At 40.7% G+C, this 13,982-nt stretch overlaps 1 protein-coding gene across 5 annotated transcripts in view; it reads right to left on the reverse strand.

Annotated features, from left to right (window-relative positions):
• Positions 1 to 1,101: 1,101 nt before the first annotated feature.
• The window catches only part of arhgef10 (Rho guanine nucleotide exchange factor (GEF) 10), a 54,822-nt gene continuing 41,941 nt past the window's right edge, over positions 1,102 to 13,982 (reverse strand). For 4 of the 5 annotated variants that reach the window (XM_061795007.1, XM_061795008.1, XM_061795005.1 and 1 more), the window contains 4 exons: positions 12,022 to 12,164; positions 10,912 to 11,086; positions 4,424 to 4,546; positions 1,102 to 3,427 (listed from right to left, as the gene is read on the reverse strand). In XM_061795007.1, the coding sequence (XP_061650991.1) occupies positions 2,925 to 3,427; positions 4,424 to 4,546; positions 10,912 to 11,086; positions 12,022 to 12,164 (944 nt within the window). In that variant the 3' untranslated portion in view covers positions 1,102 to 2,924. The remainder of the gene's footprint in view (positions 3,428 to 4,423; positions 4,547 to 10,911; positions 11,087 to 12,021; positions 12,165 to 13,982) is intronic. The other variant, XR_009791464.1, reaches the window with a different exon arrangement.

Here is a 13,982-nt window from a genome sequence, read left to right on the forward strand (position 1 = left end):
GTATGTGCCCTGCGATTGGCTGGCAACCAGTACAGGGTGTACCCCGCCTCCTGCCCGAAGATAGCTGGGATAGGCTCCAGCACTCCCGCGACCCTAGTGAGGATAAGCGGCTCAGAAGATGGATGGATGGACTCGTTTGGAACAGCATCAACTTGTGCAGCTTTATATCTAACCACCCTCTCTAAAAGGGAAAAGTAATTCCTGGAACTGCACCTCGATCTGGATCTGCACCCAGAAATTAATGTGTTGTTTGTTGGCCTGTGCCACATACTTCTACAAAGTAGTTTTTGTCATCCTGCTAAACAAAGGCAATGAACAACTTCCTTATCTGTGGTTTACAACAATAATAATAAAAGCACAACCCACAATGCAACAGAAGGTCCATTACCCCTCCTCTGTGGAGACTGTGTCGTACCAACTGGTCTGCCCATGTATAAATAGCGGGGAGCATCGCACCACCATCAAACTTGTGAGATTAGGAGGTATTCAGAGGGCAGGTTTAAATGGCAGACATATTCTGAGAACAAAGACAGGCCGGGGATTGATGTGTGCGCATGAAATGAGCGTCTCCATGGAAACCACAGCAGAGCCTTGGAGTTGTCTCTGAGCATGTGCAATGCCAACAACTAGACAGACATAAGTTTACTAGTAAGCCATATTATACCACCACAGGAGTACGAACATACCTGATAACTGGATGCGAGTATGAAAAGAGTCTCAAGCCTATCTCTCCCCTTGATGGCGGGTGAATAGTGAAAATGGTTGCACAACAGTGGACGTAGGCGTTCTGAGTGAGAAAATGGCTTGACCCTCTCTGTTCAGCAGTGGGAGAAATGCACAGTGAAATCCTGCAAGAGCTGCATCAGGCTCTACTCACCGACCTCAGGGACATTGCTCATCCCAACATGTAGTAAAGACACAATCAACAACTAACAAATGCACTCTTCTGTTCTTCTTCATAAAACTGCTACTGTTTGTTTAGTAATCTAATCATTCACATTCAATCAAGTTTGCGCAATGCTAAGTACTGTGTATTCCTTCGGTTAGAATATAAATAAAATTCTGAAAATGGTGCAATCTTAGAACAAAAATACACAAGTATCTCAATAAAACAACTTTTTATATTGATTAAGAACATAACAGAAGTACAGTACTGTACATACAAACATATACAGTACAACAAAACAAAAGTATTTGTTTTTTCAGTCTCTTAAATATTCCTAACAAAGCAACAAAAAGGATTTAGAGCTGAACAAAACACTTGGTCAATAACAAAAACTCTTCCACTTGTGGAGAACACTGGCCAGCCAGAGATCTTACCAGTCTTTCCAAAGTAAATCAGTCAACATTATTTCACCTTTTTACCAATTTCCTTGGTAAACGCACGAGCGGGAGCACTGGACTAGTTCTATGAAAATGATATTTTATATTACACAAAGAACCTTTGTCTGATCCCCCCAAAAATGCTTACAGATAATCCTGAGTCAACTCCATAACAACTCAACAAGTCTTGACATATTTCCTGAACCCTGATCCTAATCTTGGAGAGAAAAATAATAATAATTATATAACCATATTGTAACTTCACACACCTCATACAAGAAGAAAAAAAAAAAAATCAACACTGTTTTACAAACTGTGGTTTTGTACAATACAGGTACATTACACAAACTAAAAATGGTGGCAAGTCATCTGATGTATTAGCTGTGTTAAGATTAAGTCTGTTTTTACAGAAGAGTTCCTTTTCATTTATCTTGCACTAAGATATCATCAGGAATACTGTAGTGGAGCCAAGTGATGTCATCCAGGTTTAAATGAAGCATTTACCGGTACTTTGTTGCGATTGGCCCATAATCAGTATAAGTCTACCACCAGATATACAGTGGATGGGATATACAGTGGATATATATAGTCTACACACCCTGGTCAAATGTCAAGTTTTTGTGATATAAAAAAATGTTGACAAATATTAGTCAGTTCAAAAACTTTTCCACCATTAATGAGACCTATAACCTGTACGAGTCAATTAAAATTAAAAAGAAAGTCTTTTAGAGAGGGTAATTAACAATAAACAACTGAAAGGAACTGGTTGCACAAGTGTGCACACCATCTCTATACAGTACCTGGGGATGTGGCTGTGTTCAGAATTTACCAATTTCATTCAAACTCTTGTTAAATGCGAGTCTGCAAACACCTGCCACCATTTAAAATGTCTCACATTAACCCCAAATATAGTTCAGATGTTCTCGTAGGTTTTTCCTGACACATTTTTTGCTTTCTCGCAGAAGCCTGAAGGTTTTGCGTTGACACTGACTATTGGGAACTGTTCATAATTCCTTCCACCTTGACTAAGGCCCCAGTTCCAGCAGCAGAAAATCAGAGCCAAAGCATGATTCTGCCACTACTACGCTTCACTGTAGGCAGGGTGTTCTTTTGGTGTTGAACATTGTTGTGTTTGCGCCAAACATAGCTTTCGGAATTATAGCCGAAAAGTTAAACCTTGGTTTCATCCGACCATAACAAAATGCGTGAAAATGTATTATTGCATTTGCGGTTGGTTAATTCTGAACACAGCCACATGATCCCAGTTATAAGAGGGTGTGCACAGTTGTGCAACTACATTATTTCAGTTGTTTTATTTCTCCAAAATAAAAAATAAAAAAAATGAAAATTATTATTTTTTTTACGTTGTACAGGTTCTAGGTCACATTATTGGTGGAAAACGTTTTTGAAATGATTTATCTTGGTCTATTTTTCTACCGTACATCACAAAAACCTGGCATTTGAACAGGGGCGTGTAGACCTTTTATAACCACTATATGTGCCTGAAACATGTCAAGAGCCATTTGTATGATTATTAAATATCCCCTTTTTTTAAACTGCTTCCTGGTAATTCAGTTCTGTTTCACTGGTTTATTGGTGCGTCACATGTTGAGCAACGGGATCTGCCAGATCAGGATGGTAGAGGTGTTGTCTCCATGGCGTGACTGTTTGGTCTTTTTGTTCACCCTGCGGTGGCCCAAACCTCCAGAAACCACCAGGAGAGAGCTGACATCCACTTTGCTGGTGCGCCGGCCGCTGTGGGGGTGGGCCTGATCATGGAGCACATCATAAAGGGCCCCGTCCTCGGGCCCGTGCTCCAAGGAGCCTTGGGATTGAGCTAAAGAGCCGCAGGATGAGGAAGACAGTGAGTCCTGGAAAGCCATGGTGGTACAGCCTGCTTCTCCCAGCCACACTCCTTGGCCCTGAGGCAGTGTCGCAGAGTCTGAGGGGGGCAGAGTGCCTTCTCCGTCCTCTGGCTCTACTGTCTGGGTTGACTCTGAGGAAGCGGGGGAAGGGAGGCCCGAGGGTCGGTTACACACCGCTGTGGCCACAGTTAGGAACTTAACTGGGCCGTTGTGAGCATGCAAGGATACCATTCCCCGACCTGCAGACACACAGAACCTCTTAAATATTCATTTTTAATGTGAGCTCCACAGAGTCAAGAGAATATATGCCTGTGAGTTGTGTTGTGTACTCTATTTGTCTGTGTTGCTACTCTGTGTGTGTTTAAGTAGCAGTTGCTTAAAGATTTAGCATTGCCATAACATACGTATATGCTAATTTCCGCTATGGAGTTTTTCTATACCTTAACAATAAACTAGCGGACTTTTGTATAACCCTAGTGCATCCTAACTAAGCCTTGCTGCATGAAATGAAAGTTTGCTCGGATGAGAGGCGAAACGTCTTCTAACACAAACAGAACAGTCTAGTTGCGATCAATTCAATGTCCTGAAAATGGATTCATTGTATGCGTATTGGTCACTGTTTTTATTCCTTACAAAAGAGCGAAAATGTTTGAAACCATCTCAGTGTGAGGCATTACAGCTTTACACCACTACACAATATAATACAAATACAGTAATATACACTCTTTGTTATGGCAGTCTTTTAAAGGTAAAAAAACACACACACAAAAAAAAACTGTTGGTAAGTTAGACGAGTTGAAATGTTGACACCTCACAATAATGCAGTAGAACCATGTGATTTCTTACAGCTACCCAGCACTATAAGGTAAATGTGAATGTGAAGTTAATATTTTTATTATTAATGATAATATACTTTTTACACATATGGAAAACAGTAAAAAAGTCTGGCAATACACTGTAGATTAGCTACCAAAATAATTTTCTTGTTTTGTAAGCTTTCAATTTCATTTTAAAAAAGTGCTCAGTAAAGGGTCATCAATATCACTATGACAGCGTCAATTAAAAACATGCATTATTTGTAAATGCATTGGCTCTTATTCAACCAGATGTATCTAATGTTAGAGCTGCCTTTTCTCATAGTCATATTCATTATATTTGGCGAGGTGTTATTTGTTTCCCCACAATCTGAACATAAACCTACACATACAATTATTAATATACTGGAGCTGTGTTACCTGTGACCTTGGGAATACCCTGCAGTCTGGGGACAGAGAGGGCCACAGTCACGCCCAGGTTGGTTCCGACAAGCAGCATACCATGGCACACCAACAAACTGCTCACTGACACTCTCTGGTTCCCTGGGGAAAAACACAAGCATGATGTTATTTCACTTATACAATATATACTGTATATGCACACACGTGCATTGTGCTCAATATCCCTCTATTTCCCAATACTTTGGTCCAGGTGGTGTTTCATAAATCTCCAGGGAAAAAGAAGTCACTTTGGCAGGCTATAAAATGTTGTTTGAGGAAGGTGAGTCTGTATATTTCTGCAGTGATCAGGTTTATTTATCTCCAAGGCAACACTGAAAAGTTCCTGAATGAATGTAGCTCTTTTCAAGCCTCAGTTACACAAAGAAACACAAGAGCATTACATAACAGTATGACTAAAGCATAATACTATAATTAAGCAAGAAGCTCTCCCACTTCAGTAAAGCTTGTGGCAGCTATAACAGAACCATGCCATCGGTTTGTTTCCCTCTTGGTGACAAATATCAATGCTATGCACAGTAAAGTCAAGAGTACTTCTCTTCTCTTGTTTATACCTCTGTTCATAAAAGAAGGCAATAAAGTTTGGCGCGTTGACAGATTGTGGGAGTGGAATTTGACACTCATCTCAGGTATGAGCTTCGTCAGGACTACAAATATCTAGTCTGACATTTTTACCATCTGTCTTAATGATACTAAGGAGGGAAAACATTTTTTACTGGTGTGAGGTGGGGGGCAAGGCTGTCATCAGTCATTACTGTGCTAACAGCTTGACTTGAATTTCCTCCCACAAAGTAATCCTCTTTGGCTGAAGGAAAAATGATTTCCAGTCCCTGTGATGGACCCCCCTGACTAGAGTTGACCCCTGACATGAGGCACACCAACCACTCTGGCATTGCTCCAGGAATCACGCTAGATCCGCGGACAGGTAGACCCCTCCCTCTAAAGCCCAGTTGAGGAGAGAGAATCTTGGCCACATGTGCTTCTAATGAAGGCCCGCAATGAGCAGTAGGACACATTGCTGGTTAGGGGGGCTTGGTTAACTTCCCCTTTCATAATATTTGGAGTTCCCCACCCACAGGGTGAACTAAAATAAATCCAGAGTGAACATCCACACGATCCTGATCCTACAGAAGAGCACCACTTTGATCCGCACTTAGCCCCGACAAGCAACAGCAGGAGGGAGGAGTAAATCTCACACACTGCAATATCACACAGAAGCAGCCATTCAGACACACTAAGAATAACAGCACCATGTGTGCAATTGTGCTTCTATCTTTATGGATGAAGAAGACAGCGTTCTTCTGGATTAGCCTTCGACATCTAATCTGATGAAGCGCTCTGTGTCTACTATTAATGTATTTTCACTTTTTAACCAGAGTGACTACAGCCCCGTTTCCATCAAGCAGTACAGTTTGGTTCATGGTTGTGTTTAGTTTCTTACGTTATACAATCCCTTCTGGCATAGATATTGACAAGATTTGTGGAGGTCTTGCGCAAGGTTATTCAGGACAGTATTTTTGTGCGACTTAGTCTTAACAGGTTTATTTTCCCCCCATACTTGGTCAAATTCAGCATTGTGTGACTTGCAGGGCATTCGATTTACACTGTACCACTGTACACTGTGCCATTAAGTTGTCACCACCCCTTTCTTTTGCCATCAACCACAATGGTACAGTGCCTAAAGGGTGGAACTAGACACACTGCAGTCTCTAAATGGTCTCTAAACACAAAACTCTTCCCAAAGCAGTTAGCTAAATGGATAGTGTAATACAAACACAGTAGCCATGACTAGCATGTTTATCACTTAAACAACTTTCCAAAGCTACTCCAGTCCTACACCATTCATGCAGATATGTCAGACTGGAACCATTTAGGAACACTGGTATCACGATCGGCGGCAGATGAGAAACAATAGTAGTGTAAATGACAAGCTAAAGGTCTTATTTATTGGGCGTCCTCTGATGTTTGTCTCATTAAAACATGCATGGCTGCCTATTTAGGTCACACAGCAGCAGACCATGCAACCCAACTGCCACTATTTTCTCGCTTTCTTACAAACGTTCTGTAGAGCGAAGTGATTCAGCAACAAAAAGTTACAACTTTATTAATGTATTCTGACCCTGAAGATTGAAAGTTAGAGAAAAGAGGGAATACATGCAAGGGTTACTGCACAGTGTAAGACATATCAACTACTATTAACACAGAATTACTCTAAAATATGAGCTGCACTCTAAAATGACTGCTATTACAGCGTATTAGCCAAGACATTTCTAAGGGAATGCTGAGAACCTCCAGACAGAAATGAAAGTGGGTAAGTTCAATTATTCCAACATGTGTGAACATGAGAAAGGCAAGTATAAAAGCGCCACTGACTGAAGCAAATAAACAGAAGACAATGCCCACATTTTCCTGATATCACTAACGTGTTCTGTCCACACACAAAAATCCTTTCATACTTACACTGACTTACTTTGAGGGAGGATAATAATGGCAACAAACCTTGAAGAATGAGCGCAACCCCATTCCGGGATACCAGTTCAGCACAACTTATTCAGAATCAAGCTTTCTCATAACAAATAATGAAAATGTCATTATCCAATTCAGAGTGACAATCAGAAAACCTTTAGTCCTTCAAGTGAAATAGAAATGTAGAAAGAGTTAACCACTTAAAAAATATATATGTATACAGATGTGAGTTGCTGCACATAAAGCCTTTGTGCATCTCACTAAACATTCTTGATGGTTACACAGTGCAGGAGTGGAAATTTTGTTTCTCTTTCTTTTCAATGTAGTCAATACAACTGACTTAGCCAAGACAGAACTTCTTGTCCATTTCCATTTAACATTTTACATTCTGTGTTCTTCTGCATGTACTTTTAAACATCCATCCATCCATTTTCTGAGCCGCTTATCCTCACTAGGGTCGCGGGCGTACTGGAGCCTATCCCAGCTATCATTGGGCAGGAGGCGGGGTACACACTGAACTGGTTGCCAGCCAATCGCAGGGCACATAGAAACAAACAACCATTCGCACTCACAGCCACACCTACGGGCAATTTAAAGTCTCCAATTAATGCATGTTTTTGGGATGTGGCAGGAAACCGGAGTGCCCGGAGAAAACCCACGCAAGCACGGGGAGAGCATGCAAACTCCACACAGGCGCGGCCGGGGATTGAACCCCCGGTCCTCAGAACTGTGAGGCTGACGCTCTAACTAGTCGGCCACTTTTAAACATATGTAGAAAAACAACTAATGAAAACATGTTTTACAATGCCAAGTTTAACAAGTATCTCCATTTGGTATTGTCTTTCAAAAATGTACAATAATTATTTTTCTGACCACACCTCCCCCATTCACTTTGTACTGGAGATGAACGAAGAGTGAGATACACACCTTGTTCAAGGGGACAGGAGATTGCCATCACTTTGTTTTAATGAACCGATGTGGACAAACTTAGATTATGAATGTAGTGGTTTGAGCATATCGTTGACAATAAATGGTAGATTTCTGTTGCACAGTTTGGTTTCTGTGTGATAGTCTACATCAAGAGGCAAAATTAGCTATTAAAGTATGACTTGTGCTTATTTGAATCAACATGTAAATCCATTGCTATGCACCCTGTGTGAAAACATAGTTTTCCCTTGCTACACATTGTTACAAGCTGAGAAGATAAACTAAATATTGGTCTGTCATAGTTATAGAGTTATTATTAGGTGGACGTGGAAGAGTATGTACGCCTCGAAATCCAAAACCTTTAAAAAGTACAAATACGACATACAGCAATGGCTATGAAAACATATCAGTGTTTCTGTTTTTTTTACAGTTAGAGTTTTTAGTTTTTTAAAAAATTGCATCAAAAAAAAAATTAAAATTATGTTTTTCATCAGAAAATGGGGCAATACATTTACAAATTAAAGGCAGGGAAAAAATGTGGATATTAGCAATATGAACTTAACAACTAAACTCGCATCCCCCTTTCAAAGCTTTTTTATTTCTTGTTTCAAAGCGCATCTGTAACAAAGTAACCTAAACTTACTCCCTTGCCGCTTGCCTGCCATGCACCCACCCACTCACAGCACGAACAAAGGACGTTACAATGATTGGTTTGTGTATTTCCTGTGTGCATACATTTACTATCGCAATAACCTGAAAAGGCTGCACTGGTTAAATTACATATGTTCGTCAAAAGGATCTAATAATAGACCTGGGTTCAAATCTGCCCAATGATGGAACCTTTCTTTAGATGCTTGCTGAATTTGCGTCGGTTTCCACATTGTATTACCCTTTGGGGTCTTTTGAAATTCCAATGTAATTAGTATGTCTACTAACTTGTGTTAAAACCAGTTGCAGATCAAGAACCCATTACTGTTTCTCTTGCAGCTAACCCCAGTATACTAACTACACCAAAGATGATGCACAGCCAACACATTTCTTAGTCTCATTTTGGTCTACAGTAACAACTTGTGATGATAAATCCCCCAGAGAGCATTCTGGAAAAGTCTCGATAAGAATAAACCCAGAGGAGCAAAGCTTTCCAGGTGTGGTATAGTCTGTCACAGAAACCAGCTTCCGCTTCACTTGCATGGATCTTATTAGCCAACATGGGCGGTCAGCTCCCACAGCAGACTGCTTTTATCATTCACGTCTGTGAGAGGCCTACCCATTTGTAATTGCCTATCACAGGGAGGTCATCTCTAAATCACGTGAACACAGGACCACTGCTTTAAACAGCTTGGCAAAATAGAATAAACTGTGTCAAATTTCCACTTCGGTCAAGTGATCTGTTTTCTTTACAGTCTAGGTATGAGGTAGCTTTCGCTATTGGTTTTGAACTCTCCGCCAAAGTATTGCATACCATCTCATCTCCACAAATCTATGCACTTTATGGCTTGTGATTTGACTTTCATGTCCCATTAAAACTGCTGGATGTGAAAGAAATGCCAGATGTGCAAAGTGAGCCCCACTTTGCAAACTGCATACTTCTTTGAGCCAAACAGTTTTAATTTAAAATGTTACTATCATTTTGTGGCAAAAGAGAGGCAAATGCCGTTTGAGCTGACCCAGTCACAGTACTGTTGCAGATGCTGACGAGCGACAACTGCAAGCAACCACAGCACACATTTGGTTCTTGCAAGCACATAAGATGTCAGACAACATGACTTAATGTTACTCAGTTTCATTACAAGACAAAGACACACATCCAGAGTTCCCAGGAACGTGTAATCTCCCCTCTAAAACCAACTGCATTCATTCTTTTAGGCTCTGTCTTTTTGGGTCAAGGCTGATGTAATACAGCGGATTAAAAGATCCAATGTAGCAGCCAGCTTCTCTGATGACTTCAGCATGGGACATTTACCGTGCTGACATTTAATTTGATTTACGCTGAACGTTGTCAGCAATACTTTGACTTAAACATACGTGGCAGGTAAGAGTCCTCCTCTTTCATTGTGAGGACAAGAATAAAGCAGTACACATTTTCTCCCAATATAACAGTATCAGCTTTTAAAGAGATAGTAAGCTTTTGGCCCATTGTTCACCTATGTTGTGCTGACTGTGCAAGGCAATAATTACAGCTTTACTAGCTTACACAAGCACACAGTAAAGGAGAGCCATCATGGTAGAATGGCATACGGTACAGTATGTAAATTGCTCGTTAAAGAACAAGCAGAAATCTTTGCTCTCGCCAAAACAACCCCCATTTTCTAGTTATTCTATATTTGGTTTTGGAAAAGGAATTTTGACTTCAAACATGCTTAGCAATCAATTATGATGATGGTTTCCAAACATGCAGAGGGTTTTACATTTGTGACTCTTTTCTGAGACAGATTGCTACCTACAATAAACCTCAATATGGTTAAAATGGTTCTACTGTAATCTTTAACAAAAAAGAAATGTCCATATTAGTCTAAGGTCTAACTAAACCGATAATGCAGATGACAGAATGTAACAAACAAGCTTGTCCTCTTCATCAATAAAGTACTACATTTTATTCATCAACTGTACTGTCTGAATCTTTGGACCTGACTTTACTTGGAGGCAAGTACCCCATGAGGTCAAATGTTTTTTGTACATCCCTGAATTGAGCGCAAATTAAAGGTCACTTTTTCAGTGTTTAGACTGAAAGAGCCATAGAAAGAGGATGACGGTATGACAATCCTGCCATGCCTGCTGTCTGAATAAGCATCACCACAGATGTATAATTACTGACAAACATGAAGTCACAGTTCATGAATGGAGCTGCATTTAAAAACGTTCCTAGCGTTGCCACTGTATGTGGCAAAATGATTGACATTTGAAGAGAAATGAGAAGTTTTGTGCTGCACTTTTTCAATAATTTTCACACTAAAAATCATGGTCACATTTTGGAAAGTCATTAAGCATCAAGATTTCCTTAAAGTTACATAGTAACTAATAATGGTTAGTATGCACTGTTAATGATGTTATTTTACCAGGCAATATGTTGTTGACAGGTGTTGCAATATTAATGTCCTGCAGGTGCTCCAGGGTCTCAGTGTGGAAGAGACGCAAGGTGGAACCTGAGCTGAAGGCAATCCAAATGCCCACCCCTGCCACCACCATGTGGGACACCACCATACCCTCCTCCTGATGGGCCTCCAGCTGCCTCTGGGTGCGGAAAATAAGACAGGTGAGAGGGCAAATTAGGAAGTGCACCTTCACAAAAAAACCTAATCTTAATGTGTATAATTGAATTCACGATGAGGACAGCAATAAAGTAGGCCTTCTCCAGGCCAAAAGTTACATAACTGCACCACACATTGCACTACATGTAGGTGGACTTAAATATAGTCGAGTGGAGTCAAATTCACAAGCACCTCAGAGCAATGTGCTACTAAAAATTGGCTCAAAATCAACAATAAAATGTGCTCAATGTGTGTTTAACTGATAAAGGGAGTAAACATGAGAACTATACTTGTATACATCTCACTCAGTGTGACTGGATTAGGTCTAATTCCTCAGTGGCAAACGGAATAGGAGCAAGACAGGCACAGGTGGTCCAACATAATGAGCTTAATGAGGCTAAACAGATAATGAGTGAGTGCATGTCAATGGGACGGGACTATTTCTGGTTCCATTGCAGGTGCTTCCATTTCTGAAATGAGAGTGGAACACGTATAGTGAAGGCCATATTCTTAGTCATATTCCAGGATATGGAAAGAGGAAGCCCAATTGAGGGAAGTCAGATCAAATGCCCTATTATCATTATTAATTTTGTCACATTAAGTTTCAAGTTTTTGTTTTTAATCACCTTGTCTTTGCAATTTTCCCTACTCAAGCCATTAGTTGCTACACAGTCTAACGCTGTCTTTTTTCCCTATCCTTTTCTAACTGGCTTTTTAAAGGGACACATTTTCCCACAGACTTAACAGTTGGATAGGAGATGATTAAGGCTGCCATCATGTCTTCCACTCAAGTGCACTTCATCTGTGATTTGCACAGGCAGACAGGGACAGATAAGAGGAAAATGAGCACTTTTTTTCTTACTCCTCAAAGATTTAAAAAATGAACTGGCCTCTTTAAGTTACTTCTTCGGTACCTACCTTGACACAGTGTGTTTCTGTGCTAATGATGAAGACTTGGCCACCCGATGAAGCCCAGAGGTGGTCTTCCACAGCCAGCATGGCTTTGATCGGCAAGACTCCCAGTTTCACCACCTTGGGCTTATCGCAGATCCATAACCCATCTGTAGTGGATAGTGACAGATCAATATTAAATACAGTTCCGTGAAAAAGTATTGGCCCCTTTCTCAAATTGTTAGATTTTTGCATAGTTTCCCCACTTTACTCGCCGCCCTTTGCACAATGATCATTGCACCGGACTATTGCTATATTAGTCATTCAAACTGCTCTAAGTGCTAGAGGACTCTGCATCTTTGTACAATTGTCAAAAAAATAAAAAAATAAAATGTACTGGCATTACCAGATAACTATTAACCCTTTATTGCTCAGTGACTGTTTTTTTTGTCAATGTCTTTATGTCTCAAAGTGTTCTCTGTCAATTGACTGGCTGTTGTCGTACTAGAGCGGCTCCAACTACCGGAGACAAATTCCTTTTTTGGACATACTTGGCAAATAAAGATGATTCTGATTAATGTCTAAGATCATCAAACAAATGTAAATATCAGACAAACAACAGACAAACAACAAAGTGAACTTCAAATGCTTTTTAAAAAAATGGTGATTTCATTTATCCATCCATTTTCTGTACCGCTTATCCTCACTAGGGTCGCGGGCGTGCTGAAGCCTATCCCAGCTATCTTCGGGCGAGAGGCAGGGTACACCCTGAACTGGTCGCCAACCAATCGCAGGGCACATATAAACAAACAACCATTCACACTCACATTCACACCTACGGGCAATTTAGAGTCTAACAATCAACCTACCACGCATGTTTTTGGGATGTGGGAGGAAATCGGAGTGCCCGGAGAAAACCCACGCCGGCACGGGGAGAGCATCCAACAAAAAAAACTATTCAACGTTACCTGGCCGTGTGTGAAAAAGTAATGCCACCCTAAACCTAATAACTGGTTGAGCAATCCTCAGCAGCAACAACTGAAATCAAGCTTTTTCTATAAGTGGGAATGAGTCTTTCACATCTCTGTGGAGATATTTTAAGGTCATGCCACTGCATTTCAATTGGATTCAAGTCCGGACTTTGAAACCTCCAAAACCTTTATTTTGTTTTTTTTAAGCCATTCAGAAGTTGACTTGCTTGTGTGTTTTGGATCATTATCCTGCTGCAGAACCCAAGTGCGCTTCAGCTTGAGGTCATGAACTGATGGCTGAACATTCTCCTGAAGGCGCAAAGGAGCACAAAACCATCACACTACCACCACGTTTCACTTGTCAGTAGATCTTCTTTTTCTGAAAAGCCGTGCTACATTTATGCCACATGTAACAACACCCACACCTTCCTTCCAAATGCTCAACTTTCATCTCATCAGTCCATATATTCTCCCAAAAGTCTTGGAAATTATTCAGCTCTTTTTGGCAAAAGTAAGATGAGCCTTTTATGTTCTTTTTGGTCAGCAGTGGTTTTCGCCTTGGAACTCTGCCAGGCGGGCCATTTTTGCCCAGTCTCTTCCTTATTGTTGTGTCTTGAACACTGACCTTAACTGAGGCAAGGGAGGCCTGCAGTTCTTCAGAAGTTGTCCTGAGTTCCTTTGTGGCCTCCTGGATGAGTCATTGCTGTTCCATTTGGGTAATATTTGTAGGCCAGCCACTCCCGGAAGGTTCACCCCTGTTCCATAATTTCTCCATTTGAGGTTAATGGCTCTCCCTATGGTTCGCTGGAATTCTAAAGCTTTGGAAATGGCTTTGTAACCCTTTCCAGACTGATAGATGTCAATTACATTATTTCTTGACTGTTCGTGAATTTGTTTGGATTGTGTCATTTTGTTGCAGCTTTTTTTAGATATTTGGTCCCACTTGCTTTTGTCAGACAAGTTCTGTTTAAGTGATTTCTTAATTGAACAGGTGTGGAAGTGATCAGGCTTGAGTGT

The sequence above is a fragment of the Phyllopteryx taeniolatus genome, chromosome 13 (assembly GCF_024500385.1).
Source record: "Phyllopteryx taeniolatus isolate TA_2022b chromosome 13, UOR_Ptae_1.2, whole genome shotgun sequence".
NCBI lineage: Eukaryota > Metazoa > Chordata > Actinopteri > Syngnathiformes > Syngnathidae > Phyllopteryx > Phyllopteryx taeniolatus.